General features: G+C 57.0%; 1 protein-coding gene across 1 annotated transcript in view; it reads right to left on the bottom strand.

The window, feature by feature from the left end:
* The window catches only part of CASQ1 (calsequestrin 1), a 36,404-nt gene that overhangs the window by 6,103 nt on the left and 8,561 nt on the right, over positions 1 to 21,740 (bottom strand). Inside the window, exons 2-7 of the mRNA XM_077841118.1 lie at positions 17,985 to 18,069; positions 11,433 to 11,533; positions 10,469 to 10,580; positions 7,304 to 7,377; positions 6,661 to 6,791; positions 1,893 to 1,938 (exon numbers count right to left, since the gene is read on the bottom strand). Coding sequence (XP_077697244.1) covers positions 1,893 to 1,938; positions 6,661 to 6,791; positions 7,304 to 7,377; positions 10,469 to 10,580; positions 11,433 to 11,533; positions 17,985 to 18,069 — 549 coding nt within the window. The remainder of the gene's footprint in view (positions 1 to 1,892; positions 1,939 to 6,660; positions 6,792 to 7,303; positions 7,378 to 10,468; positions 10,581 to 11,432; positions 11,534 to 17,984; positions 18,070 to 21,740) is intronic.

Genomic DNA, 21,740 nt, shown 5'->3' with positions numbered 1-21,740 from the left:
GTATTGGCATTGTCTCAGATATGCAAACACACCACACATATGCAAATCACAGGTGCACACATTCTGCACAAACCAGACACACACACAGCGTATGTGCACACACATATACACAGATGCAGAAGCACAATTACATGTGCGCAGACACACATATTGGATACACCACACACACATACATATACCCCATAGCATTAACCTCTCCCTCCAATAGACACACAGAGAGAACACCTACAAACCAAAGAATAATGCAGCTTAGAATGTAACAGGCCCAGTGATATCTTAGGGTTAGTGTTTATTACCGGATGTTGTCACATGCAGGAAATGTACAGCGTCTATTTCCTAGCTATTTGTTATATGGACTATAAACCATATTGGCAATAGGCACACATATGAAAGACAGAGGTGACAATAGATTTTTAAAGGGGAAAAATATCTTACAAAATCACCCCCATCTTTGTGATTTAAAAAAATGTCAAATACATAATGGGGCATGGCTGGGCTAAAAATGAGAGCCCACATTTTCAATCTTGGGTGCTTTGATTTTCCTGAGCGTGCAGAACTGCTAGTGAAGTTAGGTTCAGAACTTCTGGGAAATCAAACCAATTATTCCCGGTGCTAATGACACCATGGCAGGTTGTTAAAACAGAAAGCATGTAAAACATTTAATTTGGTCTGTCAGGTTCCCTTCTTTTTCACTTTCTTGTCAATTTCATGTCAGTTTCCCGTTCTAGTCAATTTCACTTTCTACTCATTGTCTAGCCAATTTCACTTTCTACTCATTGTCTAGCCAATTTCACTTTCTACTCATTGTCTAGCCAATTTCACTTTCTTCTTTTCCTGCACCAGCTCAAAGCTGATGCCTTTTAGCTGCTGAAGAAACAGAAAAGTGTCTAAATCTAAACAGAAAAGTGTTTTGATGGAAATGAGGAAAAAATCGGTGACATCATTTCTATTAATATTAGTTTTCTAAAATCCTTAACATACCTCCCCGCACCCTTCCACCAACCAATGTATAATTGTGGGCCCAAACAGCTGGACACTGAGGCCCAGACCCTAAGGTATTTAGGCACCTAACTTCCACTGACTATTTAACGAGTCAGCTGTATGCTTTAACTAAAGGCATAAATGTGTCCAGTTTCGTGGGATTTTTTTCATATATTTTTCATAAAGGTTTTAAGAGCCAGATCCTCAGCTGGTGTAAATCAGTGTAGCAGCATTTATGTCTCTGGAACTATTCTGCTCTACGTCAGCTAAGAATCTGGTCACAAATATGTGTGTGGTGCATTTAAGGAACTGAATAAAGAATAGACCCAATCTCAGCCGAGTCCTTAACGCATTGGGTCTGATTCTCTGTTTCCCCTGCCTTTTGTGCAGACATATACATCAGCGCAAAATGGGTGCAAAGTGCTGCCATTCTGATCTGGTAACATTCCATACCCCATGGCATAGATGTAAAGGATGGTACAAGATACAGGGCATGGGAGAATCAGGCCCGAAGAGTTCATCAAGGATTGGGCCTGGTGCCTTCCACTGGAGATTTGCCCGAATTAAGGATCATGGGAGAAACTAGCATGAACTTCAGGAGTTGAAAGAAATCAGAGATAGGAAAAGAGCTATTCAATCCCGTCTAGTTCATCCTGGGGGGCCAATCCAGGATTGCGCCCTGAGGACATTCTCCAGGGTTCAATGCAGTATGCTTTTAGGCACCCCAGCTATGCTACTAACAGCATGTCATTTGGAGGTGGGGGGCAGGCTGGAGGGACCCTAGAGGCTCATGGTGCAGGTTCAGTGCCATGCTTGGGTGGGTTAGATGGCTGGCTGGCAAGGAGCTGGGCCCCTGACTGGCCATGCCACAGCACTAACCTCACGTGATGCCAGGCACTCTCTGGACTTACCCAGGTCTCATACATGCTGTCTGGCTTGAGCTTCCTCAGTGTTGACCTGCAAGATAACAACAGAGGCTTCTTTGAGGGAGTGTGTGAGGGATGGAGGCCTGCATAAACCCAGCACTCATCAGGCATGCCCCAGGTAGTCAGGTGGCATCTGCTAAGTCCATGCTCCTCCATGGGGCAAGAGTGGTCCTCAGAGTTCAATTTCTCTTGGGCAGAGCAAGGGACTGGAAGTCATGGTGCCTGGATTCTGCTCCTAGCTTTGAAAGGGAGAGTTGTATAATGGTTAAAGCAGGGAGCATGAAAGTCAAGACTACTGGGTTCTATGCCCCATGTGGGGTGGAAATGTGGGGTAGTGGTTAGCGAAAGGGAGCTGGAAGCAGGACTCCTAGGTTGTATTGCCAGCTCTAGGTGGGAGTGTGGTCTAGTGGTTAGAGAACAGGGCTCCTAAGGTTCAGTTCTTCTACCCTGTGGTGGAAGAACACAGCTGCTGGGTCTGTGTGGTGCTAAACTTTGGGCATTTGAAACCGTGAGCCAAATTTTGCAACAAGTAGGGTAGAGACAGTGAGAGAGACAAAGGCGGATGGAGAGATACAAAAGGGAACAAAGCAGCACAAAATCTAACACAATCCAGTCGGGAAGTAACTGCCGAGCTATTTGATGGAATAAAAAGCAGCTGCCATGGCAACCATAGTCCCTGATCTGCCAGCTTTTAGCGTGAGTCAGGGAGGGGCAGGGCCTCACGCACCATGGCAGTAAAATGAACAAAAGCAGAGATCTGGCCCTGGGCATCTACCGCCCTTCGCAGAGCCATGCCCTGTGCTCCTAGGCCTCTGTGCCGGGGGAACATCACCCCTGAATCACTCCCATCCCCTTGCCTTTCCCTTCTCCGGGCTGCTCTGTATTGAGGTCGCTGGGTGGGGGAGGGAGGGGAGCGGCAGTTTGATCCGAGGGGATTAGAGTGAACAGGCAGCCAGGACAATGTGTCGGGAACATCCCTGTCCAGAAATGCAATCTGCTCGGGGGTGCAGCGCTGGGCTGTTAACCCCTTGGCTCCCAGTGCCCAGGGGCGGGGGGAACAGCAAGTATGACAGACCCTTGGAGTCACAAGGTGAAGTGCTCTGGCCTGTGTGGCCCAGGTCACGCTAGACAAGCATGGGGGGCTCCTTCTGGCCTGAAAATGTAGGGCCCTGATTCTCAGCTCCTCAGTTCCTACGCCGGGGCAGGGGGAATTAATTTGGCTTTCAGCTCCAGTGTCAGTTAGAGCAGCCTCAGGGCTGCTCTAATCTACACTCTGCTCCCCAAGAAGCAGGGAATAGCCACAGTGCAGCATGCCCTGCTCCACCTGCTACCCTGGGAACAGGACCCTTGTGCCTGCTCAATGCCCTCTGGAGAGACCCATTGTAGGCGGGGCAGGGGGAGGCTTGACAGCATAAGTGAGAATCAGGCTGGATAAATCCCATAGCAACTCCCCTCCCTTCCGTAGGGAGGTTAGTGCTGGTTCCATAGTCCTGGGTGTTGGAATCCCTTTATCCTCAGACAGCATGGGCAGAAGCCAGGCAAGCTACTCCCATCCACTGTGCTTTCTATGCCCTGCGTGCCGAGGTTATGCTTTGGTTGCTGCTGAAATGCAGCCACCTCTGGGGTGAGGCAGTATTGTCATTTAACAGCCACACAGCAATGTTGCAGAGGGATCACTCACCCACTGCTGAAAATGCAGCCATCTCTGGGGTGGGACATAGCTGCTGTGTCACAGGCACACAGCACAGCAATTTAGGGCAGGAAATGAAGGGCAATCCTGTCTCTAACTGACTGCGTGTAGCGGCCGTAATGATCCAAGTGGGAATTAGGTCAGGACCCTAGAGTAACATCCCCACTCCTTGCGTAAGTGCCACAGGATATTTAGTGACAAGTGGTCGGAGCCTTGGAATTGAATCTCAGCTGGGAGGGCTCTAGAGGGGACATGGAGGAGAAGGACAATAGGGCTGGCTCCAGGAAAGTCTGTCATGGGGGAGGCCACAGAAGGACAAAGCAGCTGAAACCCCCTCTCCCACCGGGACCCCAGGGGCAGCCTGGGCTGGGAAAAAGTGGGCAGAGCTGTCGGAGGAGAGGGCGTGGCTTGCGCAGCTAGGGGGAGACAAAAATTAAGCTCCAATGGTCCCGCACCCTGGAAATCACAGCAGCTCCCCCTAGTGGAGGGCAGGGGTAGGAGGTCTCTCTGGGCAAATCCCCCAGCAGGAGTGGATCTGGTTATGACGGGCTAGCGGCTGGGTGTGGATCACATCACTGCCTTTGCGGGAGGAGGGTCCCTTAGGGGGAGGAAGGGGCTTTTGCTCCATGGAGCCCCCAGAAGTAACCAGGTGCCCAGCCCCCTCCTGGGAGCCAGACTCTGCGCCAAACCAGGGCCATGTTTCTATGGCAGCAGGAGAATTTCCTTGCTCTGCCGCAGCCATAGAAACGGAGCTGTTGTCAGGCTGGGCAAAAGTGTATCGCAGCCCTAGCCACAGGCATCCAATGGGGAAACCAGTGTCTGTGCCGGGATGTGCCGGGCAGCTGTGCCGGGCAGTCCTGCTCCCCATGGCGAGCCAGCCACGGTATCTCCCCATGGGGATTGTTCCCTCGCACCATCAACCCTAACTCCCCACGGCAACTAATTCTCCATGGCAACTAACTCCCCATGGCAACTGATTCCTTGTGGCAGCTGACTTCTCGTGGCAGCTGCCTATTGCCCCATGGCAGCCAGTGGTAGCTCCCTCCTCATCAAGTTCAACTGCAGCTCGAAATCGAAACTGTAGCTCCTCATGGTGACCCTCATGACCAACTGTAGCTCCCTGTTACAACTGACTGGAGCTCCCCAAGGTGACCGACTGTAGCTGTAGGTCAAAATGAACTGTAGCTCCCTGTCATGAGCCACTTACAACCTAACCTAAAAAATGATCCCTCACTCTCACAGATCTTGGGAGACAGGCCAGTCCTCACTTACAGACAGCCCCCCAACCTGAAGCAAATACTCACCAGCAACCACACACCACACAACAAAAACACTAACCCAGGAACCTCTCCTTGCAACAAAGCCCGATGCCAACTCTGTCCACATATTTATTCAAGTGACACCATCATAGGACCTAATCACATCAGCCACTCCATCAGGGGCTCGTTCACCTGCACGTCTACCAATGTGATATATGCCATCATGTGCCAGCAATGCCCCTCTCCCAGGTACGTTTGCCAAACCGGAAAAGGATAAATGGACACAAATCAGACATCAGGAATCATAACATTCAAAAACCGGTAGGAGAACACTTCAACCTCTCTGGCCACTCAGTAAAAGACTTAAGGGTGGCAATTTTGGAGCAGAAAAGCTTCAAAAACAGACTCCAACGAGAAACTGCTGAGCTTGAATTAATATGCAAACTAGATCCCATTAACTTGGGTTTGAATAGAGCCTGGGAGTGGCTGGGTCATTACACATATTGAATCTATTTCCCCATGTTCAGTATCCTCACACCTTCTTGTCAACTGTCTAAATGGGCCATCTTGATTATCACTACAAAAGTTTTTTTTTGTCTCCTGCTGGTAATAGCTCATCTTAACCAATGAGCCTCTCACAGTTTGTTTGGTAATTTCCAACTTCTCTGTATGTATATCTATATATCTTACTATATGTTCCTTTCTATTCATCCGATGAAGTGAGCTGTAGCCCACGAAAGCTTATGCTCTAATAAATGTGTTTGTCTCTAAGGTGCCACAAGTCCTCCTGTTCTTTCTGAGGATACAGACTAACCCGGCTGCTACTCTGAAACCTGCAGCTCCTTACTGTGCCCGACTGTAACACCCCCTAGTGACTGACTGGCTCCATGGCACGATCAACTGTGCCCTTCCACACCCAATCACTACTCTCTCTCTCTGTCATGTGGAACCTGGCCCCTCTGAGAGCTGTCCCCCATCAAAAGCTCCCCCCATCACCAGGTGCTGACCTATACCCCTTCCCCCTCCTGTAAGCCCCACCTACCCAGCCCAGCCCAGCTGGCAGAATTGGGAAATTCTGGCCCGCGCTTTCAGTTATTTTTTTGCTCATTGCTTTGCTTCCTGGTTCCAGGCCAGTCCCCCCGAGATGCTTCTCGGAGGGTTCAAATCCCAGCAGGCAGCCTGTTCCAGACCAGTGCTGCAGGCCCAAGGGGCTGAGGGGGACACCCTGTGTTCTCTGTCTACGTAACCTGCCACACCCAGCAGCAAAGTCCTCACAGCCCAGGCTGGCATTCACCCCTGGAGACGTGCTGCCCCCTCTCCGAGCCCGCACATCATTTCCTTCGCTGCCCAGCTGGGAAGTTTAATGATTATGTCTCCCTAGCTGTGCGCCCCTTCAGCCAACTCTGTCCACCTTCCCCAGCCCTGGCTGCCTACAGGAGCCCCGGTGTAGGGGACCTTCTGGCCTCTTTGCCCTTCAGGCAAAGTTTCCCCAGGCAACAGGTGGGGAAAAGGAGGCATGAAGTGCTTAAGATGGCCGTTTCCTAAATCCTGGTGAATTCAGGCACCCACCTTTGGACACCATAATGGGGTCTGGTTTCCAGGGGGGCGGGTGCCTAGCAGCAGATGAGATCCCCCATATCACCAGTCACATCGGAAAACGTAGGCCCGGGTGGCTCTCCCAAGATCAGACAGGGAGTCAGAATGGAAGCCAGGCATCTGGAGTCTCAGCCCAGCGTTTGAAGCACTAGGCCACCCTCCTGCCCTACCGGGGCTCTGACCCATCCCGTGGCTGGCAGCCCCCTACCTCTTGTGCTCCTCGATGAATTGCACGATCTCCTCCTCGCTGTTGGGCTTGTCGGGGATGGTGACGGGCTTGTCCATGAACGGCTCGTAGTAATCGATCTCGTTCAGCTTCAGGGTCAGCTTCTTGGCCACCTGCAATGGGAAGGCAGGTGGCCAGTGAGCGAGGGTGTCCGTGGCCTGGTTACTGTGAACCACAGGAAACCTCCCCACACCCTCAGCAGTTGCCTCAGTCCCACGGGCTCCTTCCCTTGCTGCTGTGGAAGGGGCGGGAGCGATGGGGCCTGATCCTGATCTGTATGCTGTGCTGCCAAGGAGCTGGCGTGGGATGGGTCTGTTGGCCCTGATTCCCCCACATCCCAGGCAGCTCCCCCCGACTGCAGCCGGAGCAGTTTGTGCTTGGCAGCAGGGGAATTATGCCTGACCCTGCCCTGCCTCACTCTAGTAGCCAACAGGGTTATTCCAGGCCCATTCGCTTTGGCAGCAGATGCTCATAGAGCTCAGACATAGGAAGAGGGAGAGGGAAGGATCCCCTCCCCCCAGATAAGGGTCTTTTGCTTCCTGGAGTTTACACACGCTTCCTCTTCCCCATTCGACATCCCTTGGCCCTGCCCCATCACTAGCTGGATGCTCCCCCTTGCGCCTACCTTGCCGTCAAAGGTTGCAAAGAAGGGGATGTATGGATGGAACTCCTCAGCTGCATCCACAAAGGCCTTGAAATCTGAAAGAGACAGAGCCATGGGGTCATGGGTATAGGGCTGTGAATGCCCACAGTCAGGGCTGGACCAGCAACTGCCCCAACTAGGGTCATCAACCAGGACTGAACTCAGGACCTTCTGTACTAACAATGTGAGCATCCAGCAACTCTTAACAAGCAGCTGTAGTAGACTCTTATCTCCTGCCATAGGTCAGCCACTAGAGGGGACAAAGGCCTGTTGATTCCTAATGTGAGGGGCACTGCAGTCATAACATCCCTTCCCCTCTCTATGCCTCCTCTCCTCTCAGGACTGACATGCTTTGCATGTGTTGATTGATCAGCCAATTAATTAGTTACTTATTATTAAACATAATAACACCTACTTCTGCTGCGGCTCCCACCTACATGTCTCAAAAATCAACCCATGAATTCATCAGTAAAACTGCTTCCGAATCACGCAGTACTCCTGACTCCCACATCCTCCACTGATACCTCACCCAAAAGAAAACTGAGGCACAGATCTGGGCAGGGACTTGTCCAAGGTCACACAGAAGGGAAGGAACCCAGGAGCACCCGGTTCCACTTTTATGGACACACTTTCCTCCCAGAAATGGGGACAGAACCCACCAGCCTTGCCTCCCCCATCCCGACACTAGCCACCAATTCACACTCTGCACAGAGAACGCAGGAGGCCAGACTCTGGCTAGACCCCTGTCCTGCCCAGAGTGGCTGACTGGTAAATTTCTGAGTGTTTCTAGCCCCTGCACCACTTTCCTGATGCCTAATTCGAAGGGTCTCCCTGGCTGCCTGGGACAGATCTCTGCTCACCCATTGCCTCCAGCCCTCTGAGGCACCGACGGGGGAAATCTGTCCGACCTTGGGCACTCTGGGGTTCCCCCTGCTGGGCTCACACCCTAGCTGCTGGGTTGCCTCAGTTAGGGAAGCTGGGTGGCCCGTTGCTCTGCTGTCTGGATGATGGTGTGGCTGGGTTTAGCCTCCCCTGGCCTTATTAGCTGGCTACATGTGTGCGTTCTGCTCACCCTGCAAGAGCCCCCCTGAAGAGGCACCAGTACGGGGGATGGGATTCTGCTCAGGGCCTGGCGCTGGGCCCCTCGTGCCTGGGAGATGCCCAGAGAAGCAGCCAGGGCTGGATGGGAAGTGGCGGCAATGGCAGGAGGAGGCGTTATCCCCCCCTCAGTCAGGGTGGGACAGTCTAACGAGGCCCTGAGCGCTCGTCGTCATTACAGCCCCCATGCCACAGCTCGGAGCACCCCAACCACGGGACACCCCAATCTGCAGCAGTGGACGGTCCCAGCTGCCTTGCAGGAAGGAGTAAGAGACTCCACCCAGTGGACAATTTATGGAGTAACTTACCTTCGCCTTAGCACCATCAGTGAAGCGGGCGAGTTTATTGTCGATCCCCTTTTCATTTTCTTCCCATCTCACATGACTCTGAGTCACCCATATCAATGCCCAACCCTTTATTTCAATCCTGACAATCACTGACCTCAATGAAACCATGTGGCAATGAGTTCCACGGGTGAACCATGCGCCGTGTCCAGTCATGACCTGAGTTTCCTCTGTTTTAAATGTGTCGACTCTTTCACACTCGGTAGATTTGGGGTGAACATCTGGCTCAGTTCTTAGCTGAGCAGCGGCAAAACTAGCCATAAGGAAGACTGGGCCTGGGCCTCTGGAGGGGATGGGGGGAATTGGGCTGGGATCCCGTAGGGGAGAGAGAGGAGCATGTGGTGTGGAAAGCAGTGGAATTGCTAAGGCTGGCAGGGTGGGGGTGCAGGATCTGAAGCGAGGGTTAATCTAGAGTGGGCAGGCGGATCCCCTCATCCTCGGGGATACAGCGTATCCTACCAGGAGGGGAACTGTGCCTGGAATGGCTCCGGGGCCGGTCAACTCACTCTGCGCCAGGTGAGGGGATCTGACGGGTTAAGCTCACTTAATGCTGGCGAGACAGCAGGCCCTAATCGGGGCTTGGCAAGAGGCTGCTGGGCTGTTAGCTCATATCATGTCTGAATTCAAAACAGCAGCAATGAGAATTTGCTCTCGGTCACCTCCTGGCTGGGTTGTTGGATGGGATGAAATTGGCCCTGCTGTCACGGTACTGGGGCTGCACCAGGAAGGGCTCAGGGGCTGGCCCCAACAGGGGAGACTTTTCCGTAGCATTTTGTCTCCAGAAAGTTCACAAGGAGCTTACAAAGAACGGTGAGTTCCTGCTTCAGGGCTGGAGCATGGCATCTGTTTAACGGCACACTGCAATGCTGCACAAGGATCGTTCACCCAGCACTGCAATGCAGCCACCTCCGGGGTGGGATGTGGCAGCTGTTTAACAGCCACACAAAATGCTACACAACAGTTCAGTGCAGGAAGTGAAGCTGCAGGAGATTGGGGTGATGGAGGCGGGACCGTGGAATCATCTGAGCTGGGGTTTGGCCTGGACACCAGGAATGACAGCTCAGCTTTTACAAAAAGTCCCAGGGGATCTTAAATGACGTGCAAGTGGTCAGGCCCTCAGTTTGTATTTGGCATCACGCAACACCTCCATCAGTACAGCCCAGCTGGGGCATTGGAGTGAGCATCAGAGGAGAGAGCACCCCCTACTGAGTCACCCACACCACTCCCAGCTGCACAGCGCCCCCTAGCCACTCACTGGGGCACTGAGGACAGCACTGAGTCAGAGAGGACAGTGCCTCTTACTGTATTGTCAGCCCCACCTCCTCAGCGGCTGTGTTTGGTTATGTCACCTCCTAGTGGCTGCAGCCTGCAGAGGGTGCAAGCCCTGACCCTGGCAGAGACGAGAGATTTTCCTGTAGCTGACACTGGGAGCACAGGGACCAGATCCCTTCCCTGCCAGAAACTCCCAGCCCTGCTGTGGCTCTTGCCGCTCTGCCGTGGAGGTTTGCCATTGGGGTGCCTTTATCCAACCACTCACACTTCTCCAGCAGCCCTTAGACAGCCTGCTAATCACTCCCCCGGCACTGCTTGGAGGAAGCTCACAGCTCTCTGCAGCCAATAGCAGCAGTGCAGCCTGGGCTGGGGGGCTAGGCCCAGGGAGGGTGGGGTCCCACCAGCGCAGGGACCCCAGTCGCCACCTACGTACGTTCTGATTCCTCGTTCTTGAAGTAGCCGATGAGCTTGGGCTTGTCTTCAATGTTATCAAAGGCCTGGAGCTCACGGTCTCCCTCGATAAACTCCACCGGGTCTTCCAGCACCTGCAAGGGGGGCAGCAGGAGCTCAGCACCCAACCTTGGGAAACCCCATCCCCACACCCAGGGAGCTGGCTCTGCAGGAGGGTGGGGAGCGGCATCACCCCTGGGCTGTCCAAGGCACCAGGACTCAGCCGCAGCCCTCGCTTGGAGTCATTTCAATGCGTCTTTGCACCTGGCCTGTGAGTCTCAGTGCACCGGGGCAACCCAAGGGGCTTGGCAAGTCCCACCTATGGGAACAAGGGACAAGGTGTGTGGGTCACGCAGAGCCTGCATTCTTCTGCCATCCAGGCCAAACGAGGGGACACAGCATGCGCTAGTGGGGAAGGCCCAGGCATAGGAGTCAGGACTCCTGGGTTCTAGCTACAGCACTGGGAGGGAGTGGTGGCTAGTGGTTGGAGTGTGCGTGGCTGAGGGGAGACGGGGCTGGGAATCAGGACTCCTGGGTTCTATTCTCAGCTCTGGGAAGGGAGTGGGGTCTAGTGGCTGGAGCAGAGGACATGGAGCCAGGACTCCTGGGTTCTATTCCCAGCTCCACCATTCACTTGCCATGTGACCCTGCCTCAGTTTCTCCCCTGTAAATGGAGAAGGGGGTCTGTGGGGTGAGAGCAGGAGGAACAGGGGGTGTCTGTGGGGTTGGGGGGGTCAGTGTGTCGGGGGTGGGAGGGCTTAGTCAGGCTGGCGAGGGGCCCTGAGCGTGCTGGCTGTGATATGCAGGGTAAGGACAAAGCACCTGGACAGCACCACCAGAGGCAGGGAGCTGTGTCTCCCCCAGCCCCCTCCCCCCCACCCCCCATCAGTGTCTCTGAGCCAGTCAGTGAAGGGGGGCTGGGCGAGGGACCGGGGGACGCCACTCACATCCAGGAGAAACTCCACCAGGGTGTCAGCCGAAAATTCCCCATCGTACTCGATCATCTCATCCTCCTTGAACACATACACGCTGTCCTCCTCTGTCAACCCTGCCAGGGGAAACAGCGCGTGAGACGGGCCACGGATGCGGGGGCATTACAGCTCCCCGCCCCCCTGAGCCTCTGGGGAATCACCCCAGGGCCGGGGCACTGCAACGTGTGTGTGTGTGTGTGTGCTGACCCCACGACAGGACAGACTCAAGGTGCCCGGCCGTGTGCCATAGGCCCTATAGTGTGACGGGGACTCGTATGTGCAGTGCGTATGCTGCACCCTCCAGCCAGGCAGGTGCTCAGTCATTGCTCAACGGCTGGGGTTAGTGACACTGATCTGAAGGCCAGGTCCCGATAGGCTGGGGCAGCTGCTGTGGAAAATACCCTTCCTGACCCCCAGCGAGGACACAAGGAAAGTCCCCAACACCCGCTGCAGAGCCTCAGCCCAGGGCCTCTCCCTGGGGCAGGAGGAGAGCATCTCGGTGGTGTCAGTGTCAGGGGAGCTGGGGTGTCAGGGCAGGGGAATGGGGAGGTGTCTGTGGTGTTGGGGGAGCAGGGGGGGTTTGCGGCGTCGGGATCAGGGGAGAAGGGGGTCTGTGGGGTGAGGGCAGGAGGAACAGGGGCGTGTCTGTGGGGTTGGGGACGGGGGTTCTGTGTGTCGGGGTTAAAGGAGAAGGGGGTCTGTGGGGTGAGGGCAGGAGGAACAGGGGAGTGTCTGTGAGGTTGGGTGAGGGGGGACTGTGGTGTCAGTGTCGGGGGAGCAGTGGGGTCTGTTAATCAGGGTCAGGGGAGTGGGCGGGTGTCTATGGGGTTGGGAGAGCAGGCGGGTCTCTGGTGTCGGGGTCAGGGCAGAAAGGGGTCTGTGGGGTGAGGGCAGGAGGAACAGGGGGTGTCTGTGGGGTTGGAGGGGTCAGTGTGTTGGGGTCAGGGGAGATGGGGTCTGTGGTGTGAGGGCAGGAGGAACAGGGGTGTCTGTGGGGTTGGGGGGCTGTGTGGGGGGGGGTCAGGAAAGAAGGGGGTCTGTGGGGTGAGGGCAGGAAGAACAGGGGGTGTCTGTGGCGTTGGGGGGCTCTGTGTGTCGGGGTCAGGGGAGATGGGGTCTGTGGTGTGAGGGCAGGAGGAACAGGGGTGTCTGTGGGGTTGGGGGGCTGTGTGTGGGGGGAGTCAGGAAAGAAGGGGGTCTGTGGGGTGAGGGCAGGAAGAACAGGGGGTGTCTGTGTGGTTGGGGGTGTCTGTGTGTCAGGGTCAGGGGAGAAGGGGGTCTGTGGGGTGAGGGCAGGAGGAACAGGGGGTGTCTGTGGGGTTGGGGGGTCAATGTGTCGGGGTCAGGGGAGAAGGGGGTCTGTGGGGTGAGGGCAGGAGGAACAGGGGGTGTCTGTGGGGTTGGGGGGTCAGTGTGTCGGGGTCAGGGGAGATGGGGCTCTGTGGGTGAGGGCAGGAGGAACAGGGGGTGTCTGTGGGGTTGGGGGTGTCTGTGTGTCGGGGTCAGGGAGAAGGGGGTCTGTGGGGTGAGGGCAGGAGGAACAGGGGGTGTCTGTGGTGTTGGAGGGGTCTGTGTGGGGGGTTCGGGGGAGAAAGGGGACTGTGGGGTGAGGGCAGGAGGAACAGGGGGTGTCTGTGGTGTTGGAGGGGTCTGTGGGGGGGGTCGGGGGAGAAAGGGGACTGTGGGGTGAGGGCAGGGGGAACAGGGGGCGTCTGTGGGGTTGGGGGGTTAGTGTGTCGGGGTCAGGGGAGATGGGGCTCTGTGGGGTGAGGGCAGGAGGAACAGGGGGTGTCTGTGGCGTTGGGGGGTCAGTGTGTCGGGGTCGGGGAGAAGGGGGTCTGTGGGGTGAGGGCAGGAGGAACAGGGGGTGTCTGTGGGGTTGGGGGGTCAGTGTGTTGGGGTCAGGGGAGATGGGGCTCTGTGGGTGAGGGCAGGAGGAACAGGGGGTGTCTGTGGGGTTGGAGGGGTCTGTGGGGGGGGTCGGGGGAGAAAGGGGTCTGTGGGGTGAGGGCAGGAGGAACAGGGGGTGTCTGTGGGGTTGGGGGGGTCAGTGTGTCGGGGTCAGGGGAGATGGGGCTCTGTGGGTGAGGGCAGGAGGAACAGGGGGTGTCTGTGGGGTTGGGGGTGTCTGTGTGTCGGGGTCGGGGAGAAGGGGGTCTGTGGGGTGAAGGAAGGAGGAACAGGGGGTGTCTGTGGGGTTGGAGGGGTCTGTGGGGGGGTCGGGGGAGAAAGGGGTCTGTGGGGTGAGGGCAGGAGGAACAGGGGGTGTCTGTGGGGTTGGGGGGTCAGTGTGTCAGGGTCAGGGGAGATGGGGCTCTGTGGGTGAGGGCAGGAGGAACAGGGGGTGTCTGTGGGATTGGGGGTGTCTGTGTGTCGGGGTCAGGGAGAAGGGGGTCTGTGGGGTGAGGGAAGGAGGAACAGGGGGTGTCTGTGGGGTTGGAGGGGTCTGTGGGGGGGTCAGGGGAGAAAGGGGTCTGTGGGGTGAGGGCAGGAGGAACAGGGGCGTGTCTGTGGGGTTGGGGACGGGGGTTCTGTGTGTCGGGGTTAAAGGAGAAGGGGGTCTGTGGGGTGAGGGCAGGAGGAACAGGGGAGTGTCTGTGAGGTTGGGTGAGGGGGGACTGTGGTGTCAGTGTCGGGGGAGCAGTGGGGTCTGTTAATCAGGGTCAGGGGAGTGGGCGGGTGTCTATGGGGTTGGGAGAGCAGGCGGGTCTCTGGTGTCGGGGTCAGGGCAGAAAGGGGTCTGTGGGGTGAGGGCAGGAGGAACAGGGGGTGTCTGTGGGGTTGGAGGGGTCAGTGTGTTGGGGTCAGGGGAGATGGGGTCTGTGGTGTGAGGGCAGGAGGAACAGGGGTGTCTGTGGGGTTGGGGGGCTGTGTGGGGGGGGGTCAGGAAAGAAGGGGGTCTGTGGGGTGAGGGCAGGAAGAACAGGGGGTGTCTGTGGCGTTGGGGGGCTCTGTGTGTCGGGGTCAGGGGAGATGGGGTCTGTGGTGTGAGGGCAGGAGGAACAGGGGTGTCTGTGGGGTTGGGGGGCTGTGTGTGGGGGGAGTCAGGAAAGAAGGGGGTCTGTGGGGTGAGGGCAGGAAGAACAGGGGGTGTCTGTGTGGTTGGGGGTGTCTGTGTGTCAGGGTCAGGGGAGAAGGGGGTCTGTGGGGTGAGGGCAGGAGGAACAGGGGGTGTCTGTGGGGTTGGGGGGTCAATGTGTCGGGGTCAGGGGAGAAGGGGGTCTGTGGGGTGAGGGCAGGAGGAACAGGGGGTGTCTGTGGGGTTGGGGGGTCAGTGTGTCGGGGTCAGGGGAGATGGGGCTCTGTGGGTGAGGGCAGGAGGAACAGGGGGTGTCTGTGGGGTTGGGGGTGTCTGTGTGTCGGGGTCAGGGAGAAGGGGGTCTGTGGGGTGAGGGCAGGAGGAACAGGGGGTGTCTGTGGTGTTGGAGGGGTCTGTGTGGGGGGTTCGGGGGAGAAAGGGGACTGTGGGGTGAGGGCAGGAGGAACAGGGGGTGTCTGTGGTGTTGGAGGGGTCTGTGGGGGGGGTCGGGGGAGAAAGGGGACTGTGGGGTGAGGGCAGGGGGAACAGGGGGCGTCTGTGGGGTTGGGGGGTTAGTGTGTCGGGGTCAGGGGAGATGGGGCTCTGTGGGGTGAGGGCAGGAGGAACAGGGGGTGTCTGTGGCGTTGGGGGGTCAGTGTGTCGGGGTCGGGGAGAAGGGGGTCTGTGGGGTGAGGGCAGGAGGAACAGGGGGTGTCTGTGGGGTTGGGGGGTCAGTGTGTTGGGGTCAGGGGAGATGGGGCTCTGTGGGTGAGGGCAGGAGGAACAGGGGGTGTCTGTGGGGTTGGAGGGGTCTGTGGGGGGGGTCGGGGGAGAAAGGGGTCTGTGGGGTGAGGGCAGGAGGAACAGGGGGTGTCTGTGGGGTTGGGGGGGTCAGTGTGTCGGGGTCAGGGGAGATGGGGCTCTGTGGGTGAGGGCAGGAGGAACAGGGGGTGTCTGTGGGGTTGGGGGTGTCTGTGTGTCGGGGTCGGGGAGAAGGGGGTCTGTGGGGTGAAGGAAGGAGGAACAGGGGGTGTCTGTGGGGTTGGAGGGGTCTGTGGGGGGGTCGGGGGAGAAAGGGGTCTGTGGGGTGAGGGCAGGAGGAACAGGGGGTGTCTGTGGGGTTGGGGGGTCAGTGTGTCAGGGTCAGGGGAGATGGGGCTCTGTGGGTGAGGGCAGGAGGAACAGGGGGTGTCTGTGGGATTGGGGGTGTCTGTGTGTCGGGGTCAGGGAGAAGGGGGTCTGTGGGGTGAGGGAAGGAGGAACAGGGGGTGTCTGTGGGGTTGGAGGGGTCTGTGGGGGGGTCAGGGGAGAAAGGGGTCTGTGGGGTGAGGGCAGGAGGAACAGGGTTGTCTGTGGGGTTGGGGGGTCAGTGTGTCGGGGTCAGGGGAGATGGGGCTTTGTGGGTGAGGGCAGGAGGAACAGGGGGTGTCTGTGGGGTTGGGGGTGTCTGTGTGTCGGGGTCGGGGAGAAGGGGGTCTGTGGGGTGAGGGCAGGAGGAACAGGGGGTGTCTGTGGGGTTGGGGGGTCAGTGTGTCGGGGTCAGGGGAGATGGGGCTCTGTGGGTGAGGGCAGGAGGAACAGGGGGTGTCTGTGGGGTTGGGGGTGTCTGTGTGTCGGGGTCGGGGAGAAGGGGGTCTGTGGGGTGAGGGCAGGAGGAACAGGGGGTGTCTGTGGGGTTGGAGGGGTCTGTGGGGGGGGGTCAGGGGAGAAAGGGGACTGTGGGGTGAGGGCAGGAGGAACAGGGGGTGTCTGTGGTGTTGGAGGGGTCTGTGGGGGGGGTCGGGGAGAAGGGGGTCTGTGGGGTGGGGGCAGGAGGAACAGAGGGTGTCTGTGGTGTTGGAGGGGTCTGTGGGGGGGTCGGGGGAGAAGGGGGTCTGTGGGGTGAGGGCAGGAGGAACAGGGGGTGTCTGTGGGGTTGGGGGGTCAGTGTGTCGGGGTCAGGGGAGATGGGGCTCTGTGGGTGAGGGCAGGAGGAACAAGGGGTGTCTGTGGGGTTGGGGGTGTCTGTGTGTCGGGGTCGGGGAGAAGGGGGACTGTGGGGTGAGGGCAGGAGGAACAAGGGGTGTCTGTGGGGTTGGGGGGTCAGTGTGTCGGGGTCGGGGAGAAGGGGGTCTGTGGGGTGGGGGCAGGAGGAACAGGGGGGTTCTGGGGTTTGCCCCTCTCGAGGGCGGGGGCAGGGGGAGCCAGAGGCCCGAGTAGCCCCCACTGATGCTCCCCGCCGCGCTTCAGGGGCTTCTGTAGCGTCACCCGCTCGGCGCCCATCAGTGAGCTCCCGGCGCCCTCTGGTGGCTGCTGAGCAGAGCCGCAAGCAGCCTCAACCCCTTTGCCTCCTGGCAGGTTCTGGCCCCCTGCGCCCTGAGGGGGCTCTCCAGGGGAACGGGGGATCATATCAAAGAGGCCGTGGAGCCCCCTCAGCGCAGGCCGGACTCTGGGCTCCCTCTCCCCGCACTGCACGCTCCTCCTTGGTGGACAGCTGGTCTCATTGGACGCAAACGTCCCCGCAGGAACCTTGGCCCGCCAGGTCACCCTGCCTCCATGGGGCGCTGTCGGGCTGAGCCTGGAGCCACAGTCAGGCCCTGCGCAGTCACTGCCCAGACGCGCCCCCTGCTTCCCCTGGCCTGAATACCCATCACACTGGCCCTTCGGCAAGTGCCCGCTGCACCCCAGGGAGCAGCTGCTGGGTCAGGGGAACACAGCCCACAGCTCCCCCCTGAGTTTTCCCAGCTGGTGGGGACTTGGGTCCAGTTCAGACGTGCACCCAGACTTTGGGGAACCCTCCGAACTTCACTGAAGCCTACACAGAGGCGCCAGCAGAGGCCAGGGCTAGCCTGGAAAAGTCCCCCCACCCCCCAATCTAACAGAGAGGAAGCCAGCAGGTTCCCAGAACTGAACAGAGGAGAGTTTTGAGCCCTTCTGTGGGACTGAATGAAGGCTCCTGGCCCTGCATGTTCCCCAGGACCTTCCCATGATGTTAAGGGCACAAGGGACTGGTCCCATCCGGTCCGAACTGCAGATTCTCCCCCAGGGATTGCTGCAGCTGCCCAGTGGCTTGTGGCTGAAAAAGCAACAACTCGGGATGTGTTGATCTGAACCAGAGACAGGGTGATCTGCAGCCAAACGTCCCACTGCTGAGCTAGGCTCTCTGGGTTTCCAGCAAGAGGCAAAACTTCAAGGGGGTTTCACCTTCTCAAAACCTGGAGCTCAGGGACCTAGGCCATAGTGGGAGACAGGGCCGAGCAGTGGGAGAGGGAGAGACCCTTTCTCTGCCTCCCTGGGTGTGTATCCAGCTGCTTCATGCCTGGGGCTGCAGGGGTGGGGGCAGGCACAGGGAGCTACCAGATCTGCCCTGACATGAGCCAGGGTTGGGATGGGCTCGGAGGCCATCAGGAGGTGCTGAGTTGTGGGCCCTGGGTTCTCTCCCCACTGAGACCAACACGGACTGGGGCTGGTGCAGGGGCTGCAGCACGGGGAGCCCCTCCCGTCCCCAGGGGTCCCCGCTCAGTCCTTACCTAGCTTCTTGGCCACCACTGCATCCTTCTCCGAATCCACCAGGCCAAATCCCACTCCCTTCTCCTCCAGGACTTGGGCTGCTAACTAGGAAGAAGAGCAGGGACAGAGAAGAGAGAGAGGGAGAGGCTTTCAGAGAGGGGTAAGGTCAGGGGTGGGGCAGCCAGACTGGGGACTCTGGGCTTGGGGATCAGGGCTGGTCTTTCTCACCCACTTCCCCCCAGGCTGGGTAAGAATGGGGTCAGATCTGGGAGGGGGGCGTGAAAAGGCATAATAGGCAGTTGATGCCTTTGCAAGAGCCTGGAGGGGCCTGTAGGAGCCCCCAGCTCCCCTCAAGGCGCTTGCAACTGGGCCCTTTGCCACTGGAGATCAGCTAGTGGATATTTCTATGCCCACCCTATGCCAGGGCTTCGGGGGGCCAGGCCATGCCCTGGATTTTCCATCCCCCACCCAGTGAAGTCTCCCAGTGCTTAGGGTCAGGAATGAGGACCAGGGAGCCCTGGCTGTAAAGACATCAGCCCCAGCAAGCTTGTCTGGCTGGAGGGGCAAAGGGCGGGGGGGCATTTCTGAGGTTGCAAACAGAGTCTGGCTGTGGGGTCATTACCCAGCTGCGGGTGAGACAGGAACAAGTGACAGGAGCCACCCCCCCCACCCCCCCACAACCAGCACCAGCAACCAAAACCTGAACCAGTGCTGACAACTTGAACTCAGAACTGCCAGAACCAATACCAACAACTAAAACTCAGCATCACCAGAACCGACACTAACAATCCAAACCCAGACCAGAACCACTGCCAACCGAAAGCCAGGACCGCCAGAACTGTGGCCAAAGCCCCAAACCCAGTACCACCAGAAATTCCAGAACCATCATCTAGAATTCAGACTGAAGATGCCCCAGAACTTCACCTGGAACTAGAGCCCAATGAACCTTCATCTAGATTTTGCACCGAGAGCCATCACCCCAAACTCAAAGCTAGAACCTTGCCCTGACCTACAGCCTAGAACCCATTCCTAGACCATCGATTGCATAGACACAGACCCCATGGGTGCTCTGGGGCTGGAGCACACACGGGGGGAAAATGGTGGGTGCTGAGCACCCAGCATCAGCCTGCCATCAGCTCCCTCCCCATCTCTACAACACCTCCCGCCCGCTGGCGGGCCCAGCGGATCAGTGCCTCCACCTTCTTCCCTGCGCCTCCTGCCTGCCGCGATCATCTGTTCTGCAGTGTTCAGGAGGCTCTGGGGGGAGAAGCGAGGACGCTGCGTGCTCGGGGGAGGGGGTAGAACTGGGTAGGAAGAGGTGGGGTGGGGGTGGAGTGGGGGCTGGAAGAGGTGGGGTGGGGCCTTGGGGGAAGGGGTAGAGTGGGGGGCGGGGCCGGGGGCAGAGCTGAGGGTCGAGCACCCCCTGGCACTTTGGAAAGTCGGCGCCTGTGGTTGATTGGGATCTCAGAGCACTGTCCCTTATGCTGAGCAGCACTGTCTCATCGTTTCCTTGTGCCCCCATCTATTTGCCTGTCACCATCTGTTGACTCTTGCATTGAGATTGTAAACACATGGGCACAGGGACCATCATTTGATTCTGTGTTTGTACAGGGCCTAGCACCATGGGCTCTTCATCTATGACAAGGACCCTAAGGCCCGACCATAATACTGCTAATAATAACTGTAAGCAGGATCTAAATGAGCTCTTCCCTGACCACTCATGAGGAGCTGGGGGAGAAGACTTCAGAACTGACCTTATTTGCATAGACACACCCACTCTGCTAGGTACGCAGCATGACGGAGCTGCTTTGCCCAAATGATCACTTTTGGCTGGGGTTGGACTGCAAGTCACTTTGGTATTGGGTGCAGGGGTAATAGGGACATAAGAACATAAGACCATAAGAACGGCCATACTGGGTCAGACCAAAGGTCCATCTAGCCCAGTATCCTGTCTTCTGACAGTGGCCAATGACAGGTGCTCCAGAGGGAATGAACAAGACAGGTAATCATCAAGTGATCCATCCCCAGCTTCTGGCAAATAGCCATTGATGGACCTATCCTCCATGAATGTATCTAGCTCTTTTTTGAACCCTGTTATAGTCTTGGCCTTCACAACATCCTCTGGCAATTGAAGTTCCACAAGTTGACTATGCGCTGTGTGAAAAAATACTTCCTTTTGTTTGTTTTCAATCTGCTGCCTATTAATTTCATTGGGTGACCCTTGTTCTTGTGTTATGAGAAGGAGTAAATAACACTTCCTTATTCACTTTCTCCGCACCAGTCTATCATATCCCCCCTTAGTCGTCTTAAAGTATTATTCTGGTTGTGTGAACCAAGGGGAGCAGAACTGTGCATGGCCTGCCCTGATTGAGGGGTTCACCCTCAACTAAACTGCACTCGTTCAGCAGGGCGTAGGGGTACGTAAGCCCAGTGAGGTAAGGTGTTTCTACTTGGTGGTTGTGTTGGGCTTTGTCTGAAGGCTCTAGACATCCTGTAACTCTCTTCCTCTCCACTGTGTAATGAGCGAGCTGATTAAGACTCAATGAAGAGTCTTTTTGCTGTGGATCACTGCAGCTGAAATCCCTTATAATCAGGTCTAAGCATTAGACCCGCTATGGGCCATTGTTTCTGGTGAAAGAGACTGCCCAGCCTGCAGCGAGGCTCCCCTGCTACCACCTGAAATCACTGAGAGCTGTGCTAAGTGATGGGACCCCAAGACATCCCAGAGGTTACAGTGGCGAAGGCAGGGGCAGAGTGAGCCGCTGATGGTTCAGCAAGCAGCTGAGGTGCCTGTTCCCCCCAAGGGTGGGAGGTGAAGTGGGTGGGGGCTTGAGCCAGTTGTGTGTTGTATTGTTACAAAGGAACCCCTAGATAGTGAACCCAGCCCTTGGCACTGCCGACTACGCCTGGCAGAAGGGTTCCATTTTTAACCCAGAAACTAGTGCGGCCCCCAATCTTTGCTGGGAACCAGAACTCCAAGTGAAGGGGCTACGCTGGGCAAGGGGGAACAAGGTGGCTAGAGGACAACTAGAATAGGGAGCAACAACTGCATCTTCTGCTTATGAACTCAGAGGCCAAAAGAAGAAGGGAGCCAAGGGGTCCAGCAGTGCAAATGTGTGGGGCAGGCTATTAGCCTGCTAGTCAGTGTGTGTTCGTGCGAGAGAGATCACAGTGCCCTCTAGTGGTGACAGCCCAACTTAGCCACCACTGAACGTTTCACCCACTTTAAACCCTGTATATATATAAATCTCCCCACTGTATTTTCCACTGCATGTATCCGATGAAGTGAGCTGTAGCTCATGAAAGCTTACGCTCAAATAAATTTGTTAATCTCTAAGGTGCCACAAGTCCTCCTTTTCTTTTTAAACCCTTCCTCGCTCCTGCTAGTGGTTTGATTGTACTGTCAGAATCGACTCCACAATCTGGGCCACACACAGTGTTCGGAAAAAGCAACAACATGCAAATGTTCAGCAGCTTCAGCTACACTCACTGGCGTGCTCATGGATGGGGGGATAGCTGGGGGAAGCAGAGACTTGTTAGCCTACTTTGATGTTGAAACAAACCTCCGATGAAGTGAGCGGTAGCTCACGAAAGCTCATGCTCAAATAAATTTGTTAGTCTCGAAGGTGACACAAGTCCTCCTTTGCTTTTTTCTAAAGGGCTCTAGAACTGTGTCATTTCACCCGCACTGAAATACAGCTACCGGTGTGGCGGGGGGAGCGACAGAACTGCTGTTTAACAGCAGCACGGCACAGACTTACCCAGCTGTCAGGGAT

The sequence above is a fragment of the Eretmochelys imbricata genome, chromosome 24 (assembly GCF_965152235.1).
Source record: "Eretmochelys imbricata isolate rEreImb1 chromosome 24, rEreImb1.hap1, whole genome shotgun sequence".
NCBI classification, from domain to species: Eukaryota; Metazoa; Chordata; order Testudines; family Cheloniidae; genus Eretmochelys; species Eretmochelys imbricata.
Note: the sequence above shows the minus strand (reverse complement) of the source record. Positions and strands in the feature narration are given on the sequence as shown.